The following is a 15,082-nucleotide window of genomic DNA, read 5'->3' on the forward strand; positions in this document are numbered from 1 at the left end:
AGTGTGCTTGTTACATTTATATCTTTTAATACCACTTCACTGAGTAGATTAATATATTTTTCTTTAAATATATACACTCTTAGAAATTTTTGAAGTGCCTGAGAAAAAGTTTCCAATATTTTAGTCTGGTGTCCTGAGAAATTGGTGAGAAAATGGTCCACATTATTTTGTCTTCACATGAATCATTTCACTGTATCTTAGTCTATGGTGCTTCAGACACCCATTTTGAAGTTCAAGCATTAGGGAAAACAAGATCCAGCTTATGTACTGTAATCTGCATCTAATTTCCCCTTGTTAGTAAGTGTTATTAATGAAGCAGTGTCAAGGACCAGTTAACTACAAGAAAGAAAAATGGTTGCCAAGTCCTGATATGTGGAAATCCTTTTAAAAATGATTAATAGCAGTAATAAAGATTAATTTGTAGGTGTCTTTAGTCGGTGAAGCAAAGGACCTGATTGATCATTGAGTGATCATGTTTCACAGCTAAACTATGCAGTTAATGAGGGCACATTGTTCTCTGAGGGGATGAATACCTAAATCTAGTTAGTGGGGAAAATTAACATAAAGTTTTTCAGTGTATCCTTTGAATCTTTCAGTGAGGTGCATTAGAAGCAACTAACATCAGCCACTCCTAACATATTGTCTTAGACCCGCAAGCCTATAGAATGAACACTTATAGACTTGCTACCATGTAACACAGAATAGAGACAGTGCACAGCAGTGTCCCCATCAAATGTGCTGATGGAACCCTGGGAAGCTTTCGGGACAGATACAGGACCAGACAGGATGATCTGGGAGAATGTAGCGCGGGGGGGAACAAAGGAAGCATGGGCACAGAATAAAGCCATACACAGGCAGTTGTGGGGAGAATATTTTGATATTTTGTGTTAGAACTTCATGAATTCGTTTTGGTTTTCTTTGTTGCATTCCACACACACACACACACACACACACACACACCAGAGAGAGATTGACTTTTTTCTTTTAACAATATGAATTTCATCGCAAAGTAAATGTATTGATACAGGTAATGTATTTGAAGGAAAGTGAAATTAAAAAGTAAAGATGCCTCACAAAATAATGGAAAAAAATCAAGTAACATTGAGAATTAATGCATAATTTAAATTTTAGTTACCTAATCCAGTGAATATAAATTTTTCTCAATTTTGTTCTCATACAAACATTTTAAAACTGCCATTATATGCCAGGGGCAAGTGGCACACATCTTTAATCCAAGTAATCAGGAGACAGAGGCAGGCAGATCTCTGTGATTTAGAGGCCATTCTGGGCTACAGAGCACGCTCCAGGATGGGCTCCAGAGCTACAGAAAGATATCCTGTCTTGGGAAAAAAAAGGTCAAACCTGTCATCATATAGCTGAATTTTTCCATAGTTATTGCCCAACTATTAATGGTTATTTAATAATAATGGTGAAGCTATGCGATTAGTTTGCCTCTAATGCATTTGCCTGTGTCTTTCCCCTTCTGCTAGGAAAAGGAAGAGGATAAATCAGATACTCCCAGTTCTCAGCAGCCCAAGAGCCCACAAGGTCTGAGTGACACAGGATATTCTTCGGATGGAATATCAGGTTCTCTTGGTGAAATCCCAAGTCTTATACCAAGTGATGAAAAAGATTTGCTCAAAGGACTCAAAAAGGACTCTTTCTCACAAGAAAGCAGCCCTTCCAGCCCCTCGGACTTGGCGAAACTGGAAAGCACAGTACTGTCCATTTTGGAAGCTCAGGCAAGCACCCTTAGTGAAAAATCAGAAATGAAAGCACAGCCCCAGAAGGTTTCTCCCGAGCAGCCTCAGGACCAGCAAAAGTCTCAGATTCCATCTGACGCGCTGGATATTACTATTTCAGAAGAAGAGGACAAAGAGAGCCAAGAAAGGAAAGAAAGTTCCAAAAGGGATAGCCAACAAGGCTTTCCTGCTAGGAAAGACCATAAAGAAAAGCCTGAGCTAGTTGATGATCTAAGTCCAAGAAGAGCATCCTATGACTCAGTGGAAGACAGCAGTGAGAGTGAAAACTCCCCTGTTGCCCGTAGGAAGCGGAGAACTAGTGTTGGCTCATCAAGCAGCGATGAGTACAAACAGGAGGACAGTCAAGGTTCTGGGGAAGAGGAGGACTTCATTCGAAAACAGATTATAGAAATGAGTGCTGACGAGGATGCCTCTGGCTCTGAGGATGATGAGTTCATTAGGAGTCAGCTTAAAGAGATTGGTGGCATGACTGACAGCCACAAGAGGGAAGAAACCAAAGGGAAACACAGACGGCTGACTCGCAAGAGCAGTGCTAGCTTCGATGACGAGGCAGGCAGACGGCATTCCTGGCATGACGAGGACGATGAAACATATGATGAAAGCCCTGAACTCAAATTCCGAGAAACTAAAAGCCAGGAGAGCGAAGAACTTGTGGTGGCTGGAGGAGGGGGGTTACGCCGATTTAAGACGATCGAACTCAACAGTATGATAGCAGATAAGTACTCGGCAGAATCCTCTCAGAAAAAAGCAACTTTGTATTTTGATGAAGAGCCAGAGTTAGAAATGGAGAGCCTGACCGACTCACCTGAAGACAGATCTAGGGGAGAGGGGTCCTCTAGTCTCCATGCATCCAGCTTCACTCCCGGCACGTCCCCTACATCAGTGTCATCACTGGACGAGGACAGTGACAGTAGCCCAAGTCACAAAAAAGGGGAGAGCAAGCAGCAGCGCAAAGCCCGGCACAGGACACATGGCCCTCTCTTACCCACCATTGAAGACTCCTCAGAGGAGGACGAATTGAGAGAGGAAGAAGAATTGTTAAAGGAGCAAGAGAAACAGCGGGAGTTAGAGCAGCAGCAACGAAAGAGTTCTAGTAAGAAGTCAAAGAAAGACAAAGACGAACTTCGTGCTCAGAGAAGGAGAGAAAGACCAAAGACGCCACCCAGTAATCTCTCTCCCATCGAGGACGCATCTCCCACGGAAGAACTGCGCCAGGCAGCGGAAATGGAGGAGCTCCATAGGTCCTCTTGTTCCGAATACTCGCCTAGCATAGAATCAGACCCAGAAGGGTTTGAAATAAGCCCTGAGAAAATAATAGAAGTTCAAAAAGTTTATAAACTGCCCACGGCTGTGTCCTTGTACTCACCAACAGATGAGCAATCTGCTATGCAGAAGGAAGGGGTGCAGAAAGTTCTCAAAAGTGCTGAGGAGATGTACGAAGAAATGATGCAGAAGAACCACAAATATAAAGCTTTTCCAGCTGCAAGTGAACGAGATGACGTGTTTGAAAAGGAGCCATTGTATGGTGGCATGTTAATAGAGGACTACATTTATGAATCTTTAGTAGAGGATACATACAATGGATCAGTAGATGGCAGTCTGATCCCAAGGCAAGAAGAACAAAATGGATTCATGCAGCAGAGAGGAAGAGAGCAAAAAATAAGACTCCCAGAACAGATTTATGATGATCCTATGCAGAAAATTACAGACCTCCAGAAAGAGTTTTATGAGTTAGAAAGCTTACATTCTGTTGTGCCTCAAGAAGACATAGTTTCCAGCTCTTACATCATTCCTGAAAGCCACGAGATAGTGGATCTGGGAACCATGGTAACTTCTACCAGTGAAGAAAAGCAATTATTAGATGCTGACACTGCGTATGAAGAACTCATGAGGCGACAACAGATGCAGGTAACAGATGGGTCCAGTCCCACACAGACCACCGTAGGGGATGACATGGCAGATTCCATGATGGATTTTGACAGGGTGCAAGATACATCTTTGACATCAAGCATCCTTTCTGGAGCATCTCTTACGGACTCAACCAGCAGTGCAACTCTCTCTATCCCAGATGTTAAGATAACCCAACATTTTTCAGCAGAAGACCTCGAGGATGAATACGTAACTGATTATACAAGAGAAATTCAAGAGATAATAGCCCATGAGTCACTGATATTGACCTACTCTGAGCCTTCAGAAAGTGCTGCATCTGTCCCGCCTTCCGACACACCTTCTCTCACATCATCTATTTCTTCAGTCTGCACCACAGACAGCTCCTCACCTGTCACTACCCTGGATAGCCTAACCACTGCTTATACAGAGCCAGCAGACATAATAACTAAATTTGAAGACTCCGAGGAAATTTCTTCATCGACTTATTTTCCAGGCAGCATCATAGACTATCCAGAAGACATAAGTATATCTTTAGATCGGACCACCACACCTGAAAGTAGAACTAATGCTGATCGTATCGTGGTTTCCTTCTCTAGTACAGCACCTTCTGTCGCAGAATTCGTAGGCACTAAAGCTGACAGGCCACAAGCTGTTACCATGTCCACTGACTTACCTGAAAAAGATCCAATAAAAGGCAAGAAGGAAACTGGGGATGGAATTATTCTGGAAGTTTTGGATGCTTACACAGATAAAAGGGAAGAGTCTGAGGCTGAACTAACAAAAATTACCTTACCTGAAACTGGGTTGGTCCAAACACCTTCTTCTGTTATAGCCCCTCAGATGAAGGAAGAACCTGTAACTCCATATTCTCTGTCTGGAAAGATCTCTGGTCAGGAAAAGCCCACATATAGGTTACCATCAGCCAGTATTCCTGTTTCCACCCATCCATCTAAAGCTCGTCCATTTTTCAGAAGTTCTTCTTTGGATATATCAGCCCAACCACCCCCTCCTCCTCCCCCACCCCCTCCTCCCCCTCCACCCCCTCTTCCTCCGCCTCCACCACCATTACCCCCAGCAACTTCACCTAAGCCAGCCACTTACCCTAAAAAAACTTTGGCAGTTGCAGCTCCAGTGACTCCAACGGCAGTTGTCACAACCCATATTGATGCTATTACTACAGTAGAGGCCACAACTGCTCGGAAGAGTAATGGGTTACCTCCCATCAAAGTATGTGCCACTGCCCCTCCTCCTGTCCCTCCCAAGCCTTCTTCAATTCCAACTGGACTTGTATTTACACATAGGCCAGAACCAAGCAAACCTCCAATTGCCCCTAAGCCAGCAATTCCTCAGATTCCATTGACTACACAGAAAATAACAGATACATGCCCCAAACCAACAGGTCTATCTTTAACTTCAAGCATGTCCTTAAATTTAGTGACTTCAGCAGATTACAAACTGCCTTCCCCTACCTCTCCACTTTCCCCACATTCTAATAAATCCTCACCAAGATATTCTAAGTCTCTAATGGAGACTTATGTGGTTATTACATTACCATCTGAGCCTGGGACTCCAACAGATTCTTCTGCTTCTCAAGCCATTACCAGTTGGCCCTTGGGATCACCCCCAAAAGATCTGGTTTCCCTTGAAACAGTGTTTTCTGTAGTTCCTCCTATGACAGCTCCAGAAATTCCAAGTTCTTCACAGCCTACCCTGTATGCACCAGGAACTTCGGAGACATTTTCTGCTGTACCTGTTGTAACACCATCTCTATTTCAAGGAGCTCTGACTTCACTTACACAGTTTCTTCCAACAGAAGCTTCAAAAACTGTGGTATCCACAACCAGAAGTGTAGTCCCAAGCATTGCTCCCAGAAGTGTTTCCATACCGATTCCTCCAGAACCTCTTGCTCTAGACAGGCATCAGTACAAGGAAAATGGAAAATTGCCACTTAGTGGTGACGCCATTGATTTGCGGACAATACCAAAGACAGAAGCTAAAGCAACTGAAAAATGTATGGACCTTTCTGCTTCTTCAGTGGATGCAAAAAGACAGCCCACAGCAAATGACGTTTATGGGCGACAGATCAGTGCTGTCCAACCTTCTATCGTGAATCTCAGTGCAGCTTCCTCTTTTGTAGCTCCAGTCACCCTAGACTCTGAGACAGTGGCTGTTGTCACATGCACAGGTACTACAATTTACACAACAGGCTCAGGAGGCCAAGTGAGTATAGAGCCTGCAATGGCATCACCACTCCAGCTCACTACATTAAAACATACCGAGTCACCGTACAGGATATCAAGTGGCCAGACATTCCCTTTGGTTAGAGATGAAGCACCGATAAACTTGTCTCTGGGTCCTTCAGCTCCGGCAGTGACACTGGCTGTTACGAAGCCTGTCACTGTACCTCCAGTCGGTGTCACCAATGGATGGACTGACAGCAGCACATCTCAGGGGATCACCGATGGGGAGGTGGTAGACCTCAGCACATCAAAGTCTCATAGAACAGTTGTGACAATGGATGAATCTACTTCAAATGTAGTGACCAAAATCATAGAAGACGATGAAAAACCTGTTGATTTGACTGCAGGAAGAAGAGCTGTGTGCTGTGACATGGTTTATAAGTTGCCTTTTGGAAGGAGCTGCACAGCACAGCAGCCAGCAACTACCCTTCCTGAAGACCGTTTTGGATATAGGGATGACCACTATCAATATGATAGATCAGGGCCATATGGTTACAGAGGGATTGGTGGAATGAAACCTTCCATGTCTGATACAAATTTAGCAGAAGCTGGACATTTTTTCTATAAAAGTAAGAATGCTTTTGATTACTCAGGAGGATCTGATGCAGCAGTAGATCTAACTTCAGGGAGAGTGACTACAGGTCAGTATGACATAGCAATAGACCCTGCCTTGAAATGCCATTATGGTATTGTGCATCTTGTTTCAGGGTGAAAAAGATATCCCTAGTCCGATTTTTTTATATTTTTGCTTTCTTTGGATGTTTTTGCAATATACTTTAGAGTACATGTGCATTTTTGTTTCTTGCTGTTGCCATTGCCTGCATGTGCCTGCATGTTCAACATTGCTTTTCTTCCGCATCTAATTAGGTTAACCTGTGGATTTGCATGCAGTCCCATTCATTGAGCTCATCAAGATAAGAGGGCTTTCTGACCCAAACAGCATCATTCATTCTGAGAACTGGACTATAACTCTACCCTGTATTTCAGGTGAGGTAATGGATTATTCAAGCAAGACTACAGGTCCATATCCAGAAACACGCCAAGTCATTTCAGGAGTTGGGATTAGTACCCCACAGTATTCCACAGCAAGAATGACTCCACCTCCAGCACCCCAGTATGGTGTGGGAAGTGTTTTGAGGTCCTCTAATGGTGTTGTCTATTCTTCAGTAGCAACTCCAATCCCCTCTACATTTGCTATCACCACTCAACCTGGCTCCATTTTCAGTACCACGGTCAGGGATTTGTCTGGTATTCACACAACAGATGCATTGACTTCATTATCAGCCCTGCATCAAAGCCAGCCAATGCCTCGATCGTATTTCATAACAACAGGGGCATCAGAAACAGACATCTCAGTAACCAGTATTGACATCAATACCGGTCTGCAAACTATTACTATGGAAACTCTTCCTGCTGAGACAATGGACTCTGTTCCTGCTTTAACCACAGCGTCTGAAGTGTTTTCTGAGGTGGTAGGAGAGGAAAGCACACTTTTAATGGTATCTGAGGAAGATAAACAGCAACAGCAGCTTGACTTGGAGCGAGAGCTCCTGGAACTGGAGAAAATTAAGCAACAACGCTTTGCCGAGGAGCTAGAGTGGGAACGTCAGGAGATTCAGAGATTCCGGGAACAAGAAAAGATCATGGTTCAAAAAAAGCTGGAGGAGCTGCAGTCTATGAAACAGCACCTCCTCTATCAGCAAGAAGAAGAACGGCAAGCCCAGTTTATGATGAGGCAGGAGACATTAGCTCAGCAACAGTTACAACTTGAACAAATCCAACAGCTGCAACAGCAGCTGCACCAGCAGCTCGAGGAGCAAAAACTTCGCCAGATCTACCAGTATAACTATGACCCCTCTGGAACTGCTTCTCCACAAACTACCACCGAACAGGCAATTTTGGAGGGTCAATATGCTGCTCAAGAGGGCAGTCAGTTTTGGGCCGCTGAGGATGCCACCACTACAGCCTCTACTGTGGTGGCCATTGAAATACCACAGAGCCAAGGATGGTACACTGTTCAGTCTGATGGGGTGACTCAGTACATTGCCCCGCCTGGCATCTTGAGCACTGTTTCAGAGATACCTCTGACAGATGTTGTTGTAAAAGAGGAGAAACAACCCAAAAGAGGAGCTCTGGAGCCAAAGTTAGGGGGCAGTATGAAGAGATGGGGGAAAATATGGCAGATGATCCACGGAATTTGAAAAAGATAGTGGACAGTGGTGTACAAACCGATGATGAAGAAACTGCGGATAGGAGCTATGCAAGCAGGAGGAGAAAAACTAAAAAGAGCGTCGATACCAGTGTCCAAACCGATGATGAAGATCAGGACGAATGGGACGTGCCTTCTAGGTCAAGAAGGAAAGCACGTCCGGGGAAATACGGAGACAGCACCACAGAGGGTGACAAGACGAAACCCCTTTCCAAAGTCTCCAGTGTAGCAGTTCAGACAGTCGCAGAGATATCTGTGCAAACTGAGCCAGTGGGAACCATAAGAACACCTTCCGTACGAGCACGGGTGGATGCCAAGGTAGAAATAATTAAACACATTTCCGCACCTGAAAAGACTTACAAAGGGGGCAGTTTAGGATGTCAAACAGAAACAGATTCAGACACACAGAGCCCTCCATATCTGGGTGCCACCTCTCCACCCAAAGACAAGAAGCGCCCAACTCCTTTAGAGATCGGCTACTCGTCATCTCACCTTCGGGCAGACACCACAGTCCAGCTGGCTCCTTCCCCGCCCAAGTCTCCAAAAGTCCTTTACTCACCCATCTCACCACTCTCACCAGGCAAAGCATTAGAGTCAGCCTTTGTACCTTATGAAAAACCCCTCCCTGATGACATAAGTCCACAGAAAGTACTACATCCAGATATGGCTAACGTGCCCCCAGCAAGTCCTAAGACAGCCAAGATGATGCAGCGCTCTATGTCTGACCCCAAGCCGCTGAGTCCTACAGCAGACGAAAGTTCCAGGGCTCCTTTTCAGTATTCCGAGGGCTTCACGGTAAGAGGGATTCTGTTCAGGTAGAAGACAATGGATGAGTTGATGTTGATCATGTGTTTGCAGACTTAGAAGGTAACAAAACTAACATGTAGAAAGTGAGGGACTGAAACTGAGGGAGGACTATCACATTAGGAGAGGAGGACCACTTTCCCTTAAAGGTGCCCTCAAAAGAAGACTGTTATGTGAGACTGAAGTTTTATTCTAATATAAAAATATCTCTGAATTGTAGCCTTATTTCAGTGTATGTAACTAACATTCCTTTCCCCGCATGATGGTATAAATATTGACTATAAACAAGGATGAAGCATGAGCATGCCTTTAGATGAGGAGTACGAGAACTCATGACTGAAGTGCTCATCAAATACATGTGGTCAGTCTCTTCTTCCAGCCAGAATACTGACCTTAAAGGCTTAGCATAGCTCATTGACCAAGATGTGGGCATACGAAAGTATGGTGCATTAGGCAAGTTCATACATGCTTATTTTGTTTGTAGCAACTTTCTTAAACTAAACCTCAGAGGAGCCACACTGCTAGTGCTTATAGAAGCATAGCTAATTTTTATGTTTCTTTCAATAGTAGAGATTGTTTTATGAAGTATAATTTTGCCTTAAGGGAAGAAACAGATAATATGTTAGACATATAGATGTAAATGGAAGTGGGAAGTGTTAATTAACCATAATTATATTATATATGACTTAAGTATCAGTTCAATTTTGAACAAGTCTTTTCTAAATAAAATTTTCCAAATAAAATAAAATTGGTGCAGTAGTTTCTTAACTCTGGACTTTTAAACTCTGAAGCTTCTAAATACAATAGTCTAAAATACCACTACTTCCACTGATCCCCATGTGTTAAACAGTGGCCATAGTCTATATAATATGATACAAATTTTAAAATATATGCTATTATTATTTTTATCTGCATTCTTCTACATGATAGCATCCAGTTATGCCAGAACCATTTGTTGAAGATGCTTTCTTTTTCCATTGTACAATTTTAGCTTCTTTGTCAAAAATCAGGTATTTGTAGGTGTGTGGGTTAATATCAGTGTGTTCAACTAGATTCCATTGGTCTACCTGTCTATTGCTGTGCCAATTCCAAGCTGTTTTCAGGACTATAGCTCTATAATAGAACTTGAAGTCAGGGATGGTGATGCCACCGGACCTTCCTTTGTTGTACAGGGTTGTTTTGGCTATCCTGGGTCTTTTGTTTTTCCACATAAAGGTGAGAATTTTTCTTTCAAGGTCTGAAGAATTGTGCTGGGATTTTGATGAGGATTGCATTGAATCTGTAGGTTGCTTTTGACAAGATTGTCTTTTTAATACCTTGATCCTACCTATCTAAGAGCATGGGAGATCGTTCCATTTTCTGGTTTCTTCTTTTATTTCTCTCTTTAAAGACTCAAAGTTCTTGTGATACAGGTCTTCCACTTGTTTGGTTAGCGTTACCCCAAGGTGTTTTATGTTGTTTGTGGCAGTTGTAAAGGGTGATGTTTCTCTGATTTGTTTCTCAGTTCTTTTATCGTCTTATATAGTTGGGCTACTGATTTTTTTAGTTGATCTCGTGTCCTCCAACTTTGCTGAAGGTGTTTATCAGTTATAGGAGTTCCCTGGTAGTTTTTCAGGACACTTATGTAAACTATCTTATCATCTGCAAATAATGAAAGTTTCAATTCTTCCTTTCCAATTTGTATTCCCTTTATCTCCTTTTGTTGTCTTATTGCTCTAGCAAGAACTTCAAGTACAATAATGAAGAGGTATTGAGGGAGGGGACATCCTTGTCTTGTTCCTGATTTTAGAGGAATCACCTTGAGTTTCTGTCCATTTAGTTTGATGTTGGCTGTTGGTTTGCTGTATATTGCTTTTATTATGTTCAGGTATGTTCCTGTTATCCCTGATCTCTCCAAGACCTTTATCATGAAGGGGTGTTGGATTTTGTCAAAGGCTTTTTCAGCATCTAGTGAGATTATCATGTGGTTTTTCTTTTTCAGATTGTTTATGTGATTGATTACATTGATGGATTTTTGTATGTTGAACCATCCCTGCATCCCTGGAATGAAGCTTACTTGATCATGTTGGATGATTTTTCTGATGTGTTCTTAGGTCCGATTTGCCAGTATCTTATTAAGTAGTTTTGCATCAATGTTCATGAGGGATATTGGGCTGAAGTTCTCTTTCTTAGTTGTGTCTTGGTTGGTTTGGGTATCAATGTTATTGAAGCCTCATAAAAAGAGTTTGGCAATGACTCTTCTGCTTCTATTGCATTGACTACTTTGAGGAGAACTGGTATTAGCTGTTCTTTGAATTTCTGGTAGAATTCTGCACTGAGGCCATCTGGACCTGGGTTTTATTTCATTGGGAGATATATGTTAAAATACATTATAAAATATATTCCTAAGACTGTTTGTAGTTACAAAGACAAGATATTTATAATCATACTAATTACAATTTCACATCTAAATTTCACATATTTATGGAGAAATTTCATTATATTCTGTATTTCTTTCTTAAAGAGTATTCTGAAGTAAATACTATAAATCCAAGTAAAACTGTCTTCATGTGGTGTAGAGGACAAAACCATAGTCAGATAGGTACTTGTGCATTGAGATTGCATTCCGTTTTCAGTCACTTCAGAATACCTTTGCTTCTGGAATCTGTTAAATCTGTTGTGAAAGTGATATTTAAATAATTTTAGTGTTAATTTATTTTATTGATATGGTATATAAATTCAGATAAATAATAAAGTGGGAAAACATTATGTTTTGAACTTTTAAATTAGCTCCAGTCATCAGAGAGAGTAACTTTGCCAGTTGATGCATTGGTCATCTACTAATATTGTGACTTTAAACTTTTAATTCAGTTATGGCAGAGAATCAAGCCATCAAGATTTTTCCTTACATTGTTCCCTTTGCATTTGCAAATGTACAAGGACGAATATAAGAAGTAACATGGGTATATTAGGTAAAATTACCAAATAATAGCTAAGTCTAGCCATTCCTTGGAGCACAATTCCAACTTCTTCTAGTTAGTCAAATTCTTCATATACCAAATATGACATAATTGCATGCATAATATTGATATTGATATTGGTTTTGGTAGGACCCATCATAACAAGCACAAGGTAAGTTTTATAGTATATAAAAGTCTGAAACAGCATCTCCTGCTTCCAGTAGATCAGGAAAGCTTTCAAGGAGGAGACTCTAGGACATGAAGGTTGAGTTTTCTGCTGGATCATGAAGAGAAAGATGAAGGTCATTCCAATAGATGACAAAAAATATTCAAGTATTCAGGTTAATAACCAGATATCCAGCGAAAAGGGGACAAAGAAGGTTATATTCAGTAAAACTGTAGTGGTGAGTGAGGGGTCAGTGACAAGAAATCTTATGTACCAGAAATCCTTTTTCTGTGAGAAGCTACATCAAGGTCACCATTTTATGTTCAGCCTCTGAACTCCTTTGTTCTGCTCCTTCCTATAGTCAGTTTTCTAAGGATCAAGTACAGTAGTTTCTGATTAAAATATATTTCAGCAAATCTATTACTTACTCCACAATTTAAATTCACTACTAGGATCTTAAAATGTTCACTCAATAATAGGAATTTATTTTTAATTGAAGATTATTTTTTCATGCAATATGTTATTATGATCATGGTTTTCCCTCCTTTACCTCTTCTTAGATCTCCTCCACGTCCCCACCCATGCAACTCCATTCCTTCTCCTCTCTTTTATAAAAAAAGCAGGCAGAAAAGAACAGAGTAAGAAAAAGCATGAGAAACACATAAAAACAGAGACACACACACAAAGAAAATAAAATATATAAAAACATACGATAACAGAATATATGAGCAAAAGACTAGTAAGGTAAGAACTTTCTAAACAAAGCAGTATGAGACTGAAACAATTCTCCAAAGGTAATGTTGAGTCTATCTACTGTTGGGCATGGGCCCTGCCGCTAATTATGGTTTATATACCCAGCGAGGCTCCATTGTTTCTTTGCAAACAGTTATCAGTTGGAGGTAGTTTCTTGGCTAAAGATGAGAGCCTGTGTCCCCTTCTACTCTCAGCATTGTGAGCCCATGTAGTTTAGGCCTGGGGTGACCCCGTGCATGTTGCCACAGTCCCTACCAGTTCATATGTGCATCAATCCTGTTGTGTCTGAAAGACACTATCCTTGGTGTCTTCTGTCCCCTCGGGCTTTACAATCTTTCTACCTCATCTTCTGCAGTTCCTTGTGGCCTGACGAGAGATATTTGATAGAGACATCTCACTTAGGAGTGAGTTTTTCGAAGTCTCCCACTATCTGCGCATTTTTCCAGTTGTGGGTCTCTGTGTTACTTCCAATCTACTGCAAAAGGAAGTTTCTCTGATGATGACTGAATGAGACACCCATTTATTTATAGGTGTAGGGGAATGTTGTTTCAAATCATTTTATTGCTGTGTTCCTTTAGTACAACAATAGTAATTGTTTCCCCATCGACCAGCCTATCTAGTATCAGGTGTTTTAACATATTAGTAATCGGTTTCATCTCATGGAGTAGATCTTAAGTTTGTATGTTATGCAGTTTATCCTGCAGGAAAGTCATCAATATAGACTTGAGGATTTTAGCTGGGCTGGAGGTCACCATTCTCTTCTTGAGGTGTGCAAAGCACCTTCCATCATTATGAGCATTTAGCAATAGGGGTGAAGAAGGCCCTAGGGAGACTCCATGATCTAGGAGATGCGTAAGTACTGTCTTCAGCATTAGGGCCTTCTCGTAAGTTTGTGGAGTGCAAGCAATAGCATTGGCAATAACCTTAGTAATTTAGGAGTTTCAAGGGGCTCCTTTGGCCAAAAACTCAATCAAATGAAACTAATTCCTGCCTCTGGAGGTGTAGGTTGTGGCTACAGATATCTAGTAGCAGCCATGTCTCCTCGTTCATTTGGTGAAGTACTTCATTTATATTTTAATTTTGTATTTAAGGAGCTTCCATTGTAGGTAGGTGTCAATATGACCCCTCAAAAATGGTCTTTATTATTAGATTCCCTTTCCATAGTCCTTCCCTGTCTTAGTCACTGTTCTATTGCTATGAAGAGACATCATGACCAAGGCAAACTTTATGAAAGAAAGCATTTAATTGGAGGCTTCCTTACAGATTTACAGGGTTAGCCCATGGTTGTCATAGCAGGAAACAGACTTGCATGACACTGTAATAGTAGCTGAGAGCTTTACATCCTGAGCCACAGGCCCTGACATGGGTGTTTGAACAATCAAAGCTCACTACTAGTGACCCACATCCTCCAACAAGGCCATACCTCCTAATACTTCCCAACCTATTCTGCCAATGGAGATCAAGCATTTAAATGCAAGAGCCTATGGGGCCATTCTCATTCAAACCACTACATTCCCTTACCCTTGACTTCCCTCCCCATCTCCCCTTAGGTTCTCGTGTTCTAGTAGTTCTAGTACAACCCCATCTTTATAACTCAATATCTATTTCCTCTTCATTAGGAGAGACCCCCACCCAGTCTGCCAGTCCCTATTCTATACCTAACGTCTGTGGTTATATGGATTATATAGAATGTCTATTGAAGGCCTAAAAACTTATATCCACATAAAAGAGAATGCATACAACTTTTGTTTCTGCGGAGTCTGGTTTACCTCCCTCAGGATGATTTGTTCTAACTCCACACATCTAACTCTGAATTTCATAAACTCCTTTTAAACAAGTAAATAATATTCTATTGTGCACATATACCAGATTTTAATTATCCATTCATTTGTCAATGGCCATCTAGGCAGTTTTCAGATTATTATTAACGGGGAAACAATGAACATGAATGAGCAAGTATCACTGTAGTGGGGTGTAGATAGAGCCCTTCCCACATGTGACCAAGCATGTGGTAGCTGGATCTTGAGGTAAATCTACTCCCAGCCTCCCTCGGATCTGCCCCACTGATTTCCCCACATTCTCACCATCATAAGTCATCATATGCTTTACTGATCTTTGCCATTCTGACTGGTGAAAGATAAAATCTCAAAGTAGTTTTGATTTGCATTTCATAAGATGGCCCTTTATTACATAAACTCTGTCAGCCTCATAGCGTCATCTGTTGCTCCCATACTTCCCAATCCTTGCTGTACTTGAGCCAACACCATGCTAGTATTGGGATGTACCCACATCATCTATCATCCCAATCCAGGTTCTAC

At 41.6% G+C, this 15,082-nt stretch overlaps 1 protein-coding gene across 1 annotated transcript in view; it reads left to right on the forward strand.

Annotated features, from left to right (window-relative positions):
- Pclo (piccolo presynaptic cytomatrix protein) overlaps positions 1-15,082 on the forward strand; it is a 348,891-nt gene that overhangs the window by 158,493 nt on the left and 175,316 nt on the right. The window contains 3 exon segments of the mRNA XM_040735211.1: positions 1,491-6,534; positions 6,881-8,011; positions 8,014-8,897. Of these exon segments, the coding sequence (XP_040591145.1) occupies positions 1,491-6,534; positions 6,881-8,011; positions 8,014-8,897 (7,059 nt within the window).

Source organism: Mesocricetus auratus, unplaced genomic scaffold (genome assembly GCF_017639785.1).
Source record: "Mesocricetus auratus isolate SY011 unplaced genomic scaffold, BCM_Maur_2.0 Super-Scaffold_100043, whole genome shotgun sequence".
In the NCBI taxonomy this organism is placed as follows: Eukaryota; Metazoa; Chordata; class Mammalia; order Rodentia; family Cricetidae; genus Mesocricetus; species Mesocricetus auratus.